Genomic DNA, 14,101 nt, shown 5'->3' on the forward strand with positions numbered 1-14,101 from the left:
TACACACCCGCTGTGCCCACACACACACGTGGGCTGGCTCCCACATTACACACCCGCTGTGCCCACACACACACACACGTGGCTGGCTCCCACATTACACACCCGCTGTGCCCCCACACACACACACACGTGGCAGGCTCCCACATCACACACCCGCTGTGCCCCCACACACACACACGTGGCAGGCTCCCACATCACACACCCGCTGTGCCCACACACACACACACACACACACACGTGGCTGGCTCCCACATTACACACCCGCTGTGCCCCCCACACACACACACACACGTGGCAGGCTCCCTGATTACACACCCGCTGTGCCCCCCACACACACACACGTGGCAGGCTCCCTGATTACACACCCGCTGTGCCCCCCACACACACACACACGTGGCAGGCTCCCTGATTACACACCCGCTGTGCCCCCACACCACATGTGTCAGGCTGCCACATTACACACCCGCTGTGCCCACACACACACACACACACACACGTGGCTGGCTCCCACATTACACACCCGCTGTGCCCACACACACACACACACACACACACACACACACGTGGCTGGCTCCCACATTACACACCCGCTGTGCCCCACACACACACACACACACACGTGGCAGGCTCCCTGATTACACACCCGCTGTGCCCCCCACACACACACACGTGGCAGGCTCCCTGATTACACACCCGCTGTGCCCCCCACACACACACACGTGGCAGGCTCCCTGATTACACACCCGCTGTGCCCCCACACCACATGTGTCAGGCTGCCACATTACACACCCGCTGTGCCCACACACACACACACACACACACACGTGGCTGGCTCCCACATTACACACCCGCTGTGCCCACACACACACACACACACGTGGCTGGCTCCCACATTACACACCCGCTGTGCCCCTCCCCCCCCCCCCACACGGCTGGCTCCCACATTATACACCCGCTGTGCCCCCACACACACACGTGGCTGGCTCCCACATTACACACCCGCTGTGCCCCCCACACACACACACGTGGCTGGCTCCCACATTACACACCCGCTGTGCCCCCCACACACACACACGTGGCTGGCTCCCAAATTACACACCCGCTGTGCCCCCCACACACACACACGTGGCTGGCTCCCACATTACACACCCGCTGTGCCCCCCACACACACACACGTGGCAGGCTCCCTGATTACACACCCACTGTGCCCCCACACCACATGTGTCAGGCTGCCACATTACACACCCGCTGTGCCCACACACACACACGTGGCTGGCTCCCACATTATACACCCGCTGTGCCCCCACAGACACACACACACACACACACACGTGGCTGGCTCCCACATTACACACCCGCTGTGCCCACACACACACACACACACACACACACGTGGCTGGCTCCCACATTACACACCCGCTGTGCCCCCCACACACACGTGGCTGGCTCCCACATTACACACCCGCTGTGCCCCACACACACACACACGTGGCTGGCTCCCACATTACACACCCGCTGTGCCCCCCACACACACACACGTGGCTTGCTCCCACATTACACACCCGCTGTGCCCCCCACACACACGTGGCAGGCTCCCTGATTACACACCCGCTGTGCCCCCACACCACATGTGTCAGGCTGCCACATTACACACCCGCTGTGCCCACACACACACACGTGGCTGGCTCCCACATTACACACCCGCTGTGCCCCCCCCACACACACGTGGCTGGCTCCCACATTACACACCCGCTGTGCCCCCACAGACACACACACACACACACGTGGCAGGCTCCCACATTACACACCCGCTGTGCCCCCCACACACACACACACGTGGCTGGCTCCCACATTACACACCCGCTGTGCCCCCCACACACACACACACGTGGCTGGCTCCCACATTACACACCCGCTGTGCCCCCCCCACACACACACACGTGGCAGGCTCCCTGATTACACACCCGCTGTGCCCCCACACCACATGTGTCAGGCTGCCACATTACACACCCGCTGTGCCCACACACACACACGTGGCTGGCTCCCACATTACACACCCGCTGTGCCCCCCACACACACACACGTGGCTGGCTCCCACATTACACACCCGCTGTGCCCCCCACAGACACACACACACACGTGGCTGGCTCCCACATTACACACCCGCTGTGCCCCCCACACACACACACGTGGCTGGCTCCCACATTACACACCCGCTGTGCCCCCACAGACACACACACACACGTGGCAGGCTCCCACATTACACACCCGCTGTGCCCCTCCCCCCCCCACACACGGCTGGCTCCCACATTATACACCCGCTGTGCCCCCACACCCACACGTGGCAGGCTCCCACATCACACACCCGCTGTGCCCACACACACACACACACACGTGGCTGGCTCCCACATTACACACCCGCTGTGCCCCCCACACACACACACGTGGCAGGCTCCCACATTACACACCCGCTGTGCCCACACACACACACACGTGGCTGGCTCCCACATTACACACCCACACACGTGGCAGGCTCCCACATTACACACCCGCTGTGCCCACACACACACACACACACGTGGCTGGCTCCCACATTACACACCCACTGTGCCTCCACACCACATGTGGCAGGCTGCCACATTACACACCCGCTGTGCCCACACACACACACACGTGGCTGGCTCCCACATTACACACCCGCTGTGCCCCTCTCCCCCCCCCCACACACACACGGCTGGCTCCCACATTATACACCCGCTGTGCCCCCACACCCACACGTGGCAGGCTCCCACATCACACACCCGCTGTGCCCACACACACGTGGCTGGCTCCCACATTACACACCCGCTGTGCCCCCACACCACACACGTGGCAGGCTCCATTACACACTCACTGTGCCCCCACACCACATGTGGCAGGCTGCCACATTACACACCCGCTGTGCCCACACACACACGTGGCTGGCTCCCACATTACACACCCGCTGTGCCCCCACACACACACACACGTGGCTGGCTCCCACATTACACACCCGCTGTGCCCCCACACCACACACGTGGCAGGCTCCCACATTACACACTCACTGTGCCCCCCCACACACACGTGGCAGGCTCCCACATTACACACCCACTGTGGCCCCACACACACACACGGCAGGCCCCCACATTACACACCCGCTGTGCCCACACCACACACGTGGCAGGCAGATCTGAGGAGTCACCTCTTTGTGGTCGATGCTGGAGAAGTCCACACCATTCACCTCCACGATCTGATCACCAACCTGACATGAAGCAGAAAGATGAGATTAACGACCACAGTCCTGCGGGTGCCCGGCTGACACCAACAACCATGGGGCTGTCACGTGGCAAGTGAGCCACGGGCCCAAGAGATGTCAGTGCTCTGATTGGCTGTAATGTCCAGCGAGCGGCAGGGCCTACGAGCTCACCTCCAGGCCGACCTCCGCAGACAGCGAGCCAGGCTTCACGTTACTGATGAAAATCCCCGGCTTCTGGGCAGGGCCGCTGGAAATGCTGCAGAAATAAGAGGGACAAAAGCCTTGTAAAAGGGAAAGCCCACCCTCAGCAACCCACCGCCACTAACCCCTGTGCCAGACAAGTCCTCCCCACCATAACCTGTCACCTTCCACGCCATAATCCCCCGTACAGGACACGTCCCCCCTCCTCCGCCATAATCCCCCGTACAGGACACGTCCCCCCTCCTCCACCATAATCCCCCGTACGGGGACACGTCCCCCCTCCTCCGCCATAATCCCCCGTACCGGACACGTCCCCCCTCCTCCGCCACAATCCCCCGTACCGGACACGTCCCCCCTCCTCCGCCATAATCCCCCGTACAGGACACGTCCCCCCTCCTCCGCCATAATCCCCCGTACAGGACACGTCCCCCCTCCTCCGCCATAATCCCCCGTACAGGACACATCCCCCCTCCTCCGCCATAATCCCCCGTACAGGACACGTCCCCCCTCCTCCGCCATAATCCCCCGTACAGGACACGTCCCCCCTCCTCCGCCATAATCCCCCGTACCGGACACGTCCCCCCTCCTCCGCCATAATCCCCCATACAGGACACGTCCCCCCTCCTCCGCCATAATCCCCCGTACAGGACACGTCCCCCCTCCTCTGCCATAATCCCCCGTAAAGGACACGTCCCCCCTCCTCCGCCATAATCCCCCATACGGGGACACGTCCCCCCTCCTCCGCCATAATCCCCCGCATGGGACAGGTCCCCCCTCCTCCACCATAATCCCCCGTACCGGACACGTCCCCATCCTCCGCCATAATCCCCCGTACGGGACACGTCCCCCCTCTGCCATAATCCCCCGTACGGGACACGTCCCCCCTCTGCCATAATCCCCCGCATGGGTCAGGTCCCCCCTCCTCCACCATAATCCCCCATACGGGGACAGGTCCCCCCTCCTCCGCCATAATCCCCCGTACAGGACACGTCCCCCTTTCTCCGCCATAATCCCCCGTACCGGACACGTTCCCCCTCCTCCGCCATAATCCCCCGTACGGGGACACGTCTCCCCTCCTCCGCCATAATCCCACGCATGGGACACGTCTCCCCTCCTCCGCCATAATCCCCCGTACAGGACACGTCCCCCCTCCTCCGCCATAATCCCCCGTACAGGACACGTCCCCCCTCCTCCGCCATAATCCCCCGTACCGGACACGTCCCCCCTCCTCCGCCATAATCCCCCGTACAGGACACGTCCCCCCTCCTCCGCCATAATCCCCCGTACAGGACACATCCCCCCTCCTCCGCCATAATCCCCCGTACGGGACACGTCCCCCCTCCTCCACCATAATCCTCCATACGGGGACACGTCCCCCCTCCTCCGCCATAATCCCCCGTACGAGACACGTCCCCCCTCCTCCGCCATAATCCCGCGCATGGGACCGGTCCCCCCTCCTCCACCATAATCCCCCATACGGGGACAGGTCCCCCCTCCTCCGCCATAATCCCCCGTACAGGACACGTCCCCCTCCTCCGCCATAATCCCCCGTACAGGACACGTCCCCCCCTCCTCCGCCATAATCCCCCGTACAGGACACGTCCCCCCCTCCTCCGCCATAATCCCCCGTACAGGACACGTCCCCCCTCCTCCACCATAATCCCCCGTACAGGACACGTCCCCCCCTCCTCCACCATAATCCCCCATACGGGGACACGTTCCCCCTCCTCTACCATAATCCCCCGTACAGGACACGTCCCCCTCCTCCGCCATAATCCCCCGTACAGGACACGTCCCCCCCTCCTCTGCCATAATCCCCCGTACAGGACACGTCCCCCCCTCCTCCGCCATAATCCCCCGTACAGGACACGTCCCCCCTCCTCCACCATAATCCCCCATACGGGGACACGTTCCCCCTCCTCTACCATAATCCCCCGTACAGGACACGTCCCCCCTCCTCCACCATAATCCCCCATACGGGGACACGTTCCCCCTCCTCTACCATAATCCCCCGTACAGGACACGTCCCCCCCTCCTCCGCCATAATCCCCCGTACAGGACACGTCCCCCCTCCTCCACCATAATCCCCCGTACAGGACACGTCCCCCCCTCCTCCACCATAATCCCCCATACGGGGACACGTTCCCCCTCCTCTACCATAATCCCCCGTACAGGACACGTCCCCCTCCTCCGCCATAATCCCCCGTACAGGACACGTCCCCCCCTCCTCCGCCATAATCCCCCGTACAGGACACGTCCCCCCCTCCTCCGCCATAATCCCCCGTACAGGACACGTCCCCCCTCCTCCACCACAATCCCCCATACGAGGACACGTCCCCCCTCCTCCGCCATAATCCCCCGCATGGGACACGTCCCCCCTCCTCCGCCATAATCCCCCGTACTGGACACGTCCCCCCTCCTCCGCCATAATCCCCCGTACAGGACACGTCCCCCTCCTCCGCCATAATCCCCCGTACAGGGACACATCCCCCCTCCTCCGCCATGATGCCCCGTACAGGACACGTTCCCCCTCCTCTACCATAATCCCCCGTACAGGACACGTCCCCCCTCCTCCACCATAATCCCCCATACGGGGACACGTCCCCCCTCTTCCGCCATAATCCCCCGCATGGGACAGGTCCCCCCTCCTCCACCATAATCCCCCATATAGGAAACCTCTCCCCCCCCCCCCACCATTTAATTCCTCAACTGACCACCCGCTGCCATAGTCCCCTATAAAAGACATGGTCCCCCAACCATTATCTACCATACAAGTAGCCCCTAGAAAGCAGGTCAGCCCTGGCCATAATCCCACATACAGGGAAAGACCCCCCTGCCATCACCCCCTGCTCAGGGCGCCCGCTGGGACCACAGACAAGTTGCACCCACCTGCACCCCATGCCTGTTGTACCCACTAAACTGATAAAGGCCTTCTTCTCCTTGATGTCTCTTCCTCCGATGGAGGCCAGCCCCGCCATGCTGCTCTTTCCATCCTGTGAACACAATATTAGCGGTGATTAATGATGATGTCACAGAAGTAATCCACAACCCCCAGCATATCCCGCCAGCGTAATCCGCAACCCCCAGCATCTCTCACCAGCGTAATCCACAACCCCCAGCATCTCCCACCAGCGTAAGCCACAACCTCCACCATCTCCCGCCAGCGTAATCCGCAACCCCCAGTATCTCCCGCCAGCGAAATCCACAACCCCAGCATCTCCCGCCAGCGTAATCCGCAACCCCCAGCATCTCCCACCAGCGTAATCCGCAACCCCCAGCATCTCCCACCAGCGAAATCCGCAACCACCAGCATCTCCCACCAGCGTAATCCACAACCCCCAGCATCTCCCGCCAGCGTAATCCGCAACCCCCAGTATCTCCCGCCAGCGAAATCCACAACCCCAGCATCTCCCACCAGCGTAATCCCCAACCCCAGCATCTCCCACCAGCGTAATCTGCAAACCCTCAGCATCTCCCGCCAGCGTAATCCACAACCCCCAGCATCTCCCACCAGCGTAATCCACAACCCCCAGCATCTCCCACCAGCGAAATCCACAACCCCCAGCATCTCCCACCAGCGTAATCCACAACCTCCACCATCTCCCACCAGCGTAATCCCCAACTCCCAGTATCTCCCACCAGCGTAATCCACAACCCCCAGCATCTCCCACCAGCGTAATCTGCAAACCCTCAGCATCTCCCGCCAGCATAATCCGCAACCCCCAGTATCTCCCGCCAGCGAAATCCACAACCCCAGCATCTCCCACCAGCGTAATCCACAACCTCCACCATCTCCCACCAGCGTAATCCCCAACCCCAGCATCTCCCACCAGCGTAATCTGCAAACCCTCAGCATCTCCCGCCAGCGTAATCCACAACCCCCAGCATCTCCCACCAGCGTAATCCACAACCCCCAGCATCTCCCACCAGCGTAATCCCCAACCCCAGCATCTCCCACCAGCGTAATCCCCAACCCCCAGTATCTCCCACCAGCGTAATCCACAACCCCCAGCATCTCCCGTCAGCGTAATCCACAACCCCAAGCATCTCCCGCCAGCGTAATCCCCAACCCCAGCATCTCCCACCAGCGTAATCCCCAACCCCCAGTATCTCCCACCAGCGTAATCCACAACCCCCAGCATCTCCCGTCAGCGTAATCCACAACCCCAAGCATCTCCCGCCAGCGTAATCCACAACCCCAACCATCTCCCACCAGCGTAACTCACAACCCCCATCATCTCCCGCCAGCGTAATCCACAACCCCAGCATCTCCCGCCAGCGTAATCCACAACCCCCGGCATCTCCCACCAGCGTAATCCGCAACCCCCAGCATCTCCCGCCAGTGTAATCCACAACCCCAGCATCTCCCGCCAGTGTAATCCACAACCCCCAGCAACTCCCGCCAGCGTAATCCCCAACCCCCAGTATCTCCCACCAGCGTAATCTGCAAACCCCAGCATCTCCCGCCAGTGTAATCCCCAACCCCCAGTATCTCCCACCAGCGTAATCTGCAAACCCCAGCATCTCCCGCCAGCGTAATCCACAACCACCAGCATCTCCCGCCAGCATAATCCACAACCCCCAGCATCTCCCACCAGGCCACCACTCCATAGCACAAGAACGCATAGGAGGCAACGCGGCTGCAGACGGCACTAGGTTTTCGTCTTTGTAAATGGTGGCATTCTTGTTCCCTCCCCGTCTGTGGCCCCCGGTTTCATGTTTGGGTTTCTTGTCTCCCCCGCTGGCAGTTCTCCTGCAGACCAGGTTTTCTCTGCCAGCTCCTGGCTGGGGGGCACTGTAGATTAGGCCTGTGCAGCACTCGCCTACTGTAATCAATAGCGGCCAGGTGCCTGCCCCTTCAATCCTGACATTGGGACCCCCCGGCTCCCCATTTCAACAGGGTCCTCTGACCTGGAACAGAGGGGGGGCACAAACTCATTAATAATGTCTTAAGCTCGTGGCGCCTGCAGAAGACAATGTCGACAATAAAGGAACGCGAGCTCCGGGGGATTATCCTTCTGGGGTTTCACAGCAGGAGCTCAGCCCGGACCACCGACTCCTCACACCTGGCAATAAGACGGGAGCAGGAGGGATAATGGCATTCCAGCGATAAATCTGTCTGATAGCAGAGGACACCCAACCCCGGAGGGGCCACACATGGATAGCAGCCAGGATACAGGGGCCCGTCATAGGCAGAGCTGCTGGGATTTAAAGGCAACCTGTGATCAGGATTGTGCTCAGTGACTACAGACAGTGTCAGGTCGGTCCCGTTATACTGATTACACTGATACCTGTGATCAGGATTGTGCTCAGTAACTACAGACAGTGTCAGGTCGGTGCCGTTATACTGATTACACTGATACCTGTGATCAGGATTGTGCTCAGTGACTACAGACAGTGTCAGGTCGGTCCCGTTATACTGATTACACTGATACCTGTGATCAGGATTGTGCTCAGTAACTACAGACAGTGTCAGGTCGGTACCGTTATACTGATTACACTGATACCTGTGATCAGGATTGTGCTCAGTGACTACAGACAGTGTCAGGTCGGTGCCGTTATACTGATTACACTGATACCTGTGATCAGGATTGTGCTCAGTGACTACAGACAGTGTCAGGTCGGTGCCGTTATACTGATTACACTGATACCTGTGATCAGGATTGTGCTCAGTGACTACAGTGTCAGGTCGGTGTTGTTATAATGATTACACTGATACCTGTGATCAGGACTGTGCGCAGTGACTACAGACAGTGTCAGGTCGGTGCCGTTATACTGATTACACTGATACCTGTGATCAGGATTGTGCTCAGTGACTATAGACAGTGTCAGGTCGGTGCCGTTATACTGATTACACTGATACCTGTGATCAGGATTGTGCTCAGTGACTATAGACAGTGTCAGGTCGGTGCCGTTATACTGATTTCACTGATACCTGTGATCAGGATTGTGCTCAGTGACTACACGCAGTGTCAGGTCGGTGCCGTTATACTGATTACACTGATACCTGTGATCAGGATTGTGCTCAGTGACTACAGACAGTGTCAGGTCGGTGCCGTTATACTGATTACACTGATACCTGTGATCAGGATTGTGCTCAGTGACTACAGTGTCAGGTCGGTGTTGTTATAATGATTACACTGATACCTGTGATCAGGACTGTGCGCAGTGACTACAGACAGTGTCAGGTCGGTGCCGTTATACTGATTACACTGATACCTGTGATCAGGATTGTGCTCAGTGACTATAGACAGTGTCAGGTCGGTGCCGTTATACTGATTACACTGATACCTGTGATCAGGATTGTGCTCAGTGACTACAGTGTCAGGTCGGTGTTGTTATAATGATTACACTGATACCTGTGATCAGGATTGTGCGCAGTGACTACAGACAGTGTCAGGTCGGTGCCGTTATACTGATTACACTTATACCTGTGATCAGGATTGTGCTCAGTGACTACAGATAGTGTCAGGTCGGCGCCGTTATACTGATTACACTGATACCTGTGATCAGGATTGTGCTCAGTGACTACAGACAGTGTCAGGTCGGTACCGTTATACTGATACCTGTGATCAGGATTGTGCTCAGTGACTACAGACAGTGTCAGGTCGGTGCCGTTATACTGATTACACTGATACCTGTGATCAGGATTGTGCTCAGTGACTACAGATAGTGTCGGGTCGGTGCCGTTATACGGATTACACTGATACCTGCGATCAAGATTGTGCTTAGTGACTACACGCACTGTCAGGTCAGTGCCGTTATACTGATTACACCGATACCTGTGATCAGGATTGTGCTCAGTGACTACAGAGTGTCAGGTCCTCCAAGATGGCGCTGCCCGCACCTGCGCAGTAGCAGCTCAGAGACAGCCGAGATCAGCAACATGTCAGCAGGCTGCATTATGAATACCTAACCAGAGCACCACATACACCGACCCCGAACCGGGGCAAGAGCATATCATTAACTACAAACTGGAGTTAACGTTTGGGGCCTGCAGCAAGGCCATGGTGGAGGGGGAGGGCGTAGAGGCCGGCAGCAAGGCCCTGGTGGACGGCGTAGAGGCTGGCAGCAAGGCCCTCGTGGAGGGGGAGGGCCTAGAGGCCGGCAGCAAGGCCCTGGTGGAGGGCGTAGAGGCCGGCAGCAAGGCCCTGGTGGAGGGCGTAGAGGCCGGCAGCAAGGCCCTGGTGGAGGGGGAGGGCGTAGAGGCCGGCAGCAAGGCCCTGGTGGAGGGGGAGGGCGTAGAGACCGGCAGCAAGGCCCTGGTGGAGGGTGTAGAGGCCGGCAGCAAGGCCCTGGTGGAGGGCGTAGAGGCCGGCAGCAAGGCCCTGGTGGAGGGCGTAGAGGCCGGCAGCAAGGCCCTGGTGGAGGGCGTAGAGGCCGGCAGCAAGGCCCTGGTGGAGGGTGTAGAGGCCGGCAGCAAGGCCCTGGTGGAGGGCGTAGAGGCCGGCAGCAAGGCCCTGGTGGAGGGGGCAATGTGCGGGCGGTCTCTTGCAGTTACCTCGGTCTCGGACACATACTGGTCGGCGTACTGCCACTTCAGAGGATCCTCTGCCGAGCTGCAGAACAAAGTACAGAGAGTTAGTGGAGTGTACGGCCCAGCGCAGAGGTGGAACCAGCACAATACTGGCGTCTGGTGGGCCTCCCCGAGTACAACAATGGGCACGAGGGAATAGTGGGGGCTACGCCATTAGCAGCACACGCTTTACCTTTTAACTGGTATCATCCCAACATCTGTGGAGAGAAGAAAAACAAGTCACATGGGCAGACCCCCCCACCGTCACACACGGGGTACAGACTCCCACCCCACCGTCACACACAAGGTACAGACCCCCACCCCACCGCCACACACGGGGTACAGACCCCCACCGTCACACACGCGGTACAGACCCCCACCCCACCGCCACACACGGGGTACAGACCCCCACCCCACCGTCTCACACGGGGTACAGACCCTCACCCCACCGTCTCACACGGGGTACAGACCCCCACCCCACCGTCACACACGGGGTACAGACCCCCACCCCACCGTCACACACAGGGTACAGACCCCCACCCCACCATCACACACTGGGTACAGACCCCCACCCCACCATCACACACGGGGTACAGACCCTCACCCCACCGTCACACACGGGGTACAGACCCCCACCCCACCGTCACACACGGGGTACAGACCCCCACCCCACCGTCACACACGGGGTACAGACCCCCACCCCACCGTCACACACAGGGTACAGACCCTCACCCCACCGTCACACACTGGGTACAGACCCCCACCCCACCATCACACACTGGGTACAGACCCCCACCCCACCATCACACACAGGGTACAGACCCCCACCCCACCGTCACTCGGGGGGCGCAGAACTTACGCCGCACTTTGATGGAGACGACCTTCTTGGTGCGGATCAGATTGATCACCTCCTCGTGGATACATGACCCGATGGAGTAGCCATTAATGCGGACCACCTCGTCTCCTATCTGGAAGAGAAAGGGTTAATGTGCTGGGAGGTGGAGGGTCCGGCTGCCCCTCTAATGAATGCCGTCTCCACAGCACAATGGCGCAGAGAACCCGACACCGGACACAACACAGGTTTGATCCATTTTTCTTTTATGTCTTGTGAATGAGCAGGTTCACAATGAGCCGATGGTTCGGGGGAGGGGAGCGATGGGGGACGGGGTCCAGATCACAAGACCGCCACCGTGATCGACACCGTCACCCGGGAAATACCTGAGGACAATGGCCGGTTGTCTCCATCACTGGCAGAAATGCTGTACAGCCGCACCTGGACAACGAGCGCAGGCCGTCAGCTCTGGGGTCAGAGAGAAGCATGGCGGCTGTCCCCCCGTGGTTATTCATAATGGTGAGGGGGAGCACGGTGGCTCAGTGGTCAGCACTGTATGGGGGCTCAGTGGTCAGCACTGTATGGGGGCTCAGTGGTCAGCACTGTATGGGGGCTCAGTGGTCAGCACTGTATGGGGGCTCAGTGGTCAGCACTGTATGGGGGCTCAGTGGTCAGCACTGTATGGGGGCTCAGTGGTCAGCACTGTATGGGGGCTCAGTGGTCAGCACTGTATGGGGGCTCAGTGGTCAGCACTGTATGGGGGCTCAGTGGTTAGCACTGTATGGGGGCTCAGTGGTCAGCACTGTATGGGGGCTCAGTGGTCAGCACTGTATGGGGGCTCAGTGGTTAGCACTGTATGGGGGCTCAGTGGTCAGCACTGTATGGGGGCTCAGTGGTTAGCACTGTATGGGGGCTCAGTGGTCAGCACTGTATGGGGGCTCAGTGGTCAGCACTGTATGGGGGCTCAGTGGTCAGCACTGTATGGGGGCTCAGTGGTCAGCACTGTATGGGGGCTCAGTGGTCAGCACTGTATGGGGGCTCAGTGGTCAGCACTGTATGGGGGCTCAGTGGTCAGCACTGTATGGGGGCTCAGTGGTCAGCACTGTATGGGGGCTCAGTGGTTAGCACTGTATGGGGGCTCAGTGGTTAGCACTGTATGGGGGCTCAGTGGTTAGCACTGCAGCGCTGGGGTCCTGGGTTCTAATCCCACCTTGGACAACATCTGCAAACAGTTTGTATGTTCTCTCCGTGTTTGTGTGGGTTTCCTCCGGGCACTCCGGTTTCCTCCCACATTCCAAAGACAGACTGATAGGGATTCTAGATTGTGAGCCCCATCGGGGACAGCGATGATAATGTGTGCAAACTGTAAAGCGCTGCAGAATATGTTAGCGCTATATAAAAATAAATATTATTATTATTAGTCCTCTATAATGTGCTACCCATAGAAGATATTCCCCTGAAAAGCTTTTCTGCTGAAATGGGGAAAGAATTGGACCGCACTTACTGATTCCCAATGAACCTAATCTACATACGGCCCTTCCCAATGTGTGAGACAATTACGACCCCGCCGGTCCACAATCTCCTGCTCCGTGAGTGGTCCCTCCGACCCCCGGGACGCTGGAGATGTGAGAAGGACAGAGGTGCGGACCTCATATTCTAATGTATCCTGTCACATTATACCAACATTATGGAAACGTTAGATGAAGTGATATAAAACTAACACCGCGTCACGTGTTCCGGAATCTTCCGACAATCTCCTGTCTAGATTCTGACAGCTGGAAGCTTCTAGCACCCACTTTATGGCGCACGTCTAATATTCCAAGGGAAAATCAGCAGCGTCCGCACACAGAAGTCTTCCTCCGTCACCGTGTCTGGACTCCTGGGTGACTGGTGGGAACTCGGATAAATGTATATCCTTGTGTGCCGGACTCCGCACCTTGATTTCGGACATGAGCGATGCCCCAGCGGACCTATTCCCCTCCCCAGGGCACCGTCCTTCAGTCCCATTTATGTGTTCTTTGCTTCTAGTTGGTTTCCTAACAATCTAAGGGCTCATCTCCACTTGTGAGGAAAACGGACGAGTGCAATCCGATAAAAAAAAAAATCGGATTGCACTCGGACCAATGTTAATCAATAGGTGACACTCCATTTGCGATTTTTTTCCCAGCCGAAATCGGACTGAGAAAAATCTGTGTCGGCTGAGAAAAAAAATCGCAGCATGCTGCGTATTGCTGAGATTCTCGGACGAGACTCGCCAATACAAGTCAATGGGTGCGAG

General features: G+C 58.9%; 1 protein-coding gene across 1 annotated transcript in view; it reads right to left on the bottom strand.

Annotated features, from left to right (window-relative positions):
- The window catches only part of LOC138680782 (harmonin-like), a 28,571-nt gene that overhangs the window by 664 nt on the left and 13,806 nt on the right, over positions 1–14,101 (bottom strand). Inside the window, exons 5-10 of the mRNA XM_069768037.1 lie at positions 11,851–11,959; positions 11,185–11,209; positions 10,977–11,034; positions 6,365–6,468; positions 3,446–3,530; positions 3,221–3,280 (exon numbers count right to left, since the gene is read on the bottom strand). Coding sequence (XP_069624138.1) covers positions 3,221–3,280; positions 3,446–3,530; positions 6,365–6,468; positions 10,977–11,034; positions 11,185–11,209; positions 11,851–11,959 — 441 coding nt within the window. The remainder of the gene's footprint in view (positions 1–3,220; positions 3,281–3,445; positions 3,531–6,364; positions 6,469–10,976; positions 11,035–11,184; positions 11,210–11,850; positions 11,960–14,101) is intronic.

Source organism: Ranitomeya imitator, chromosome 5 (genome assembly GCF_032444005.1).
Source record: "Ranitomeya imitator isolate aRanImi1 chromosome 5, aRanImi1.pri, whole genome shotgun sequence".
Lineage (NCBI taxonomy): Eukaryota > Metazoa > Chordata > Amphibia > Anura > Dendrobatidae > Ranitomeya > Ranitomeya imitator.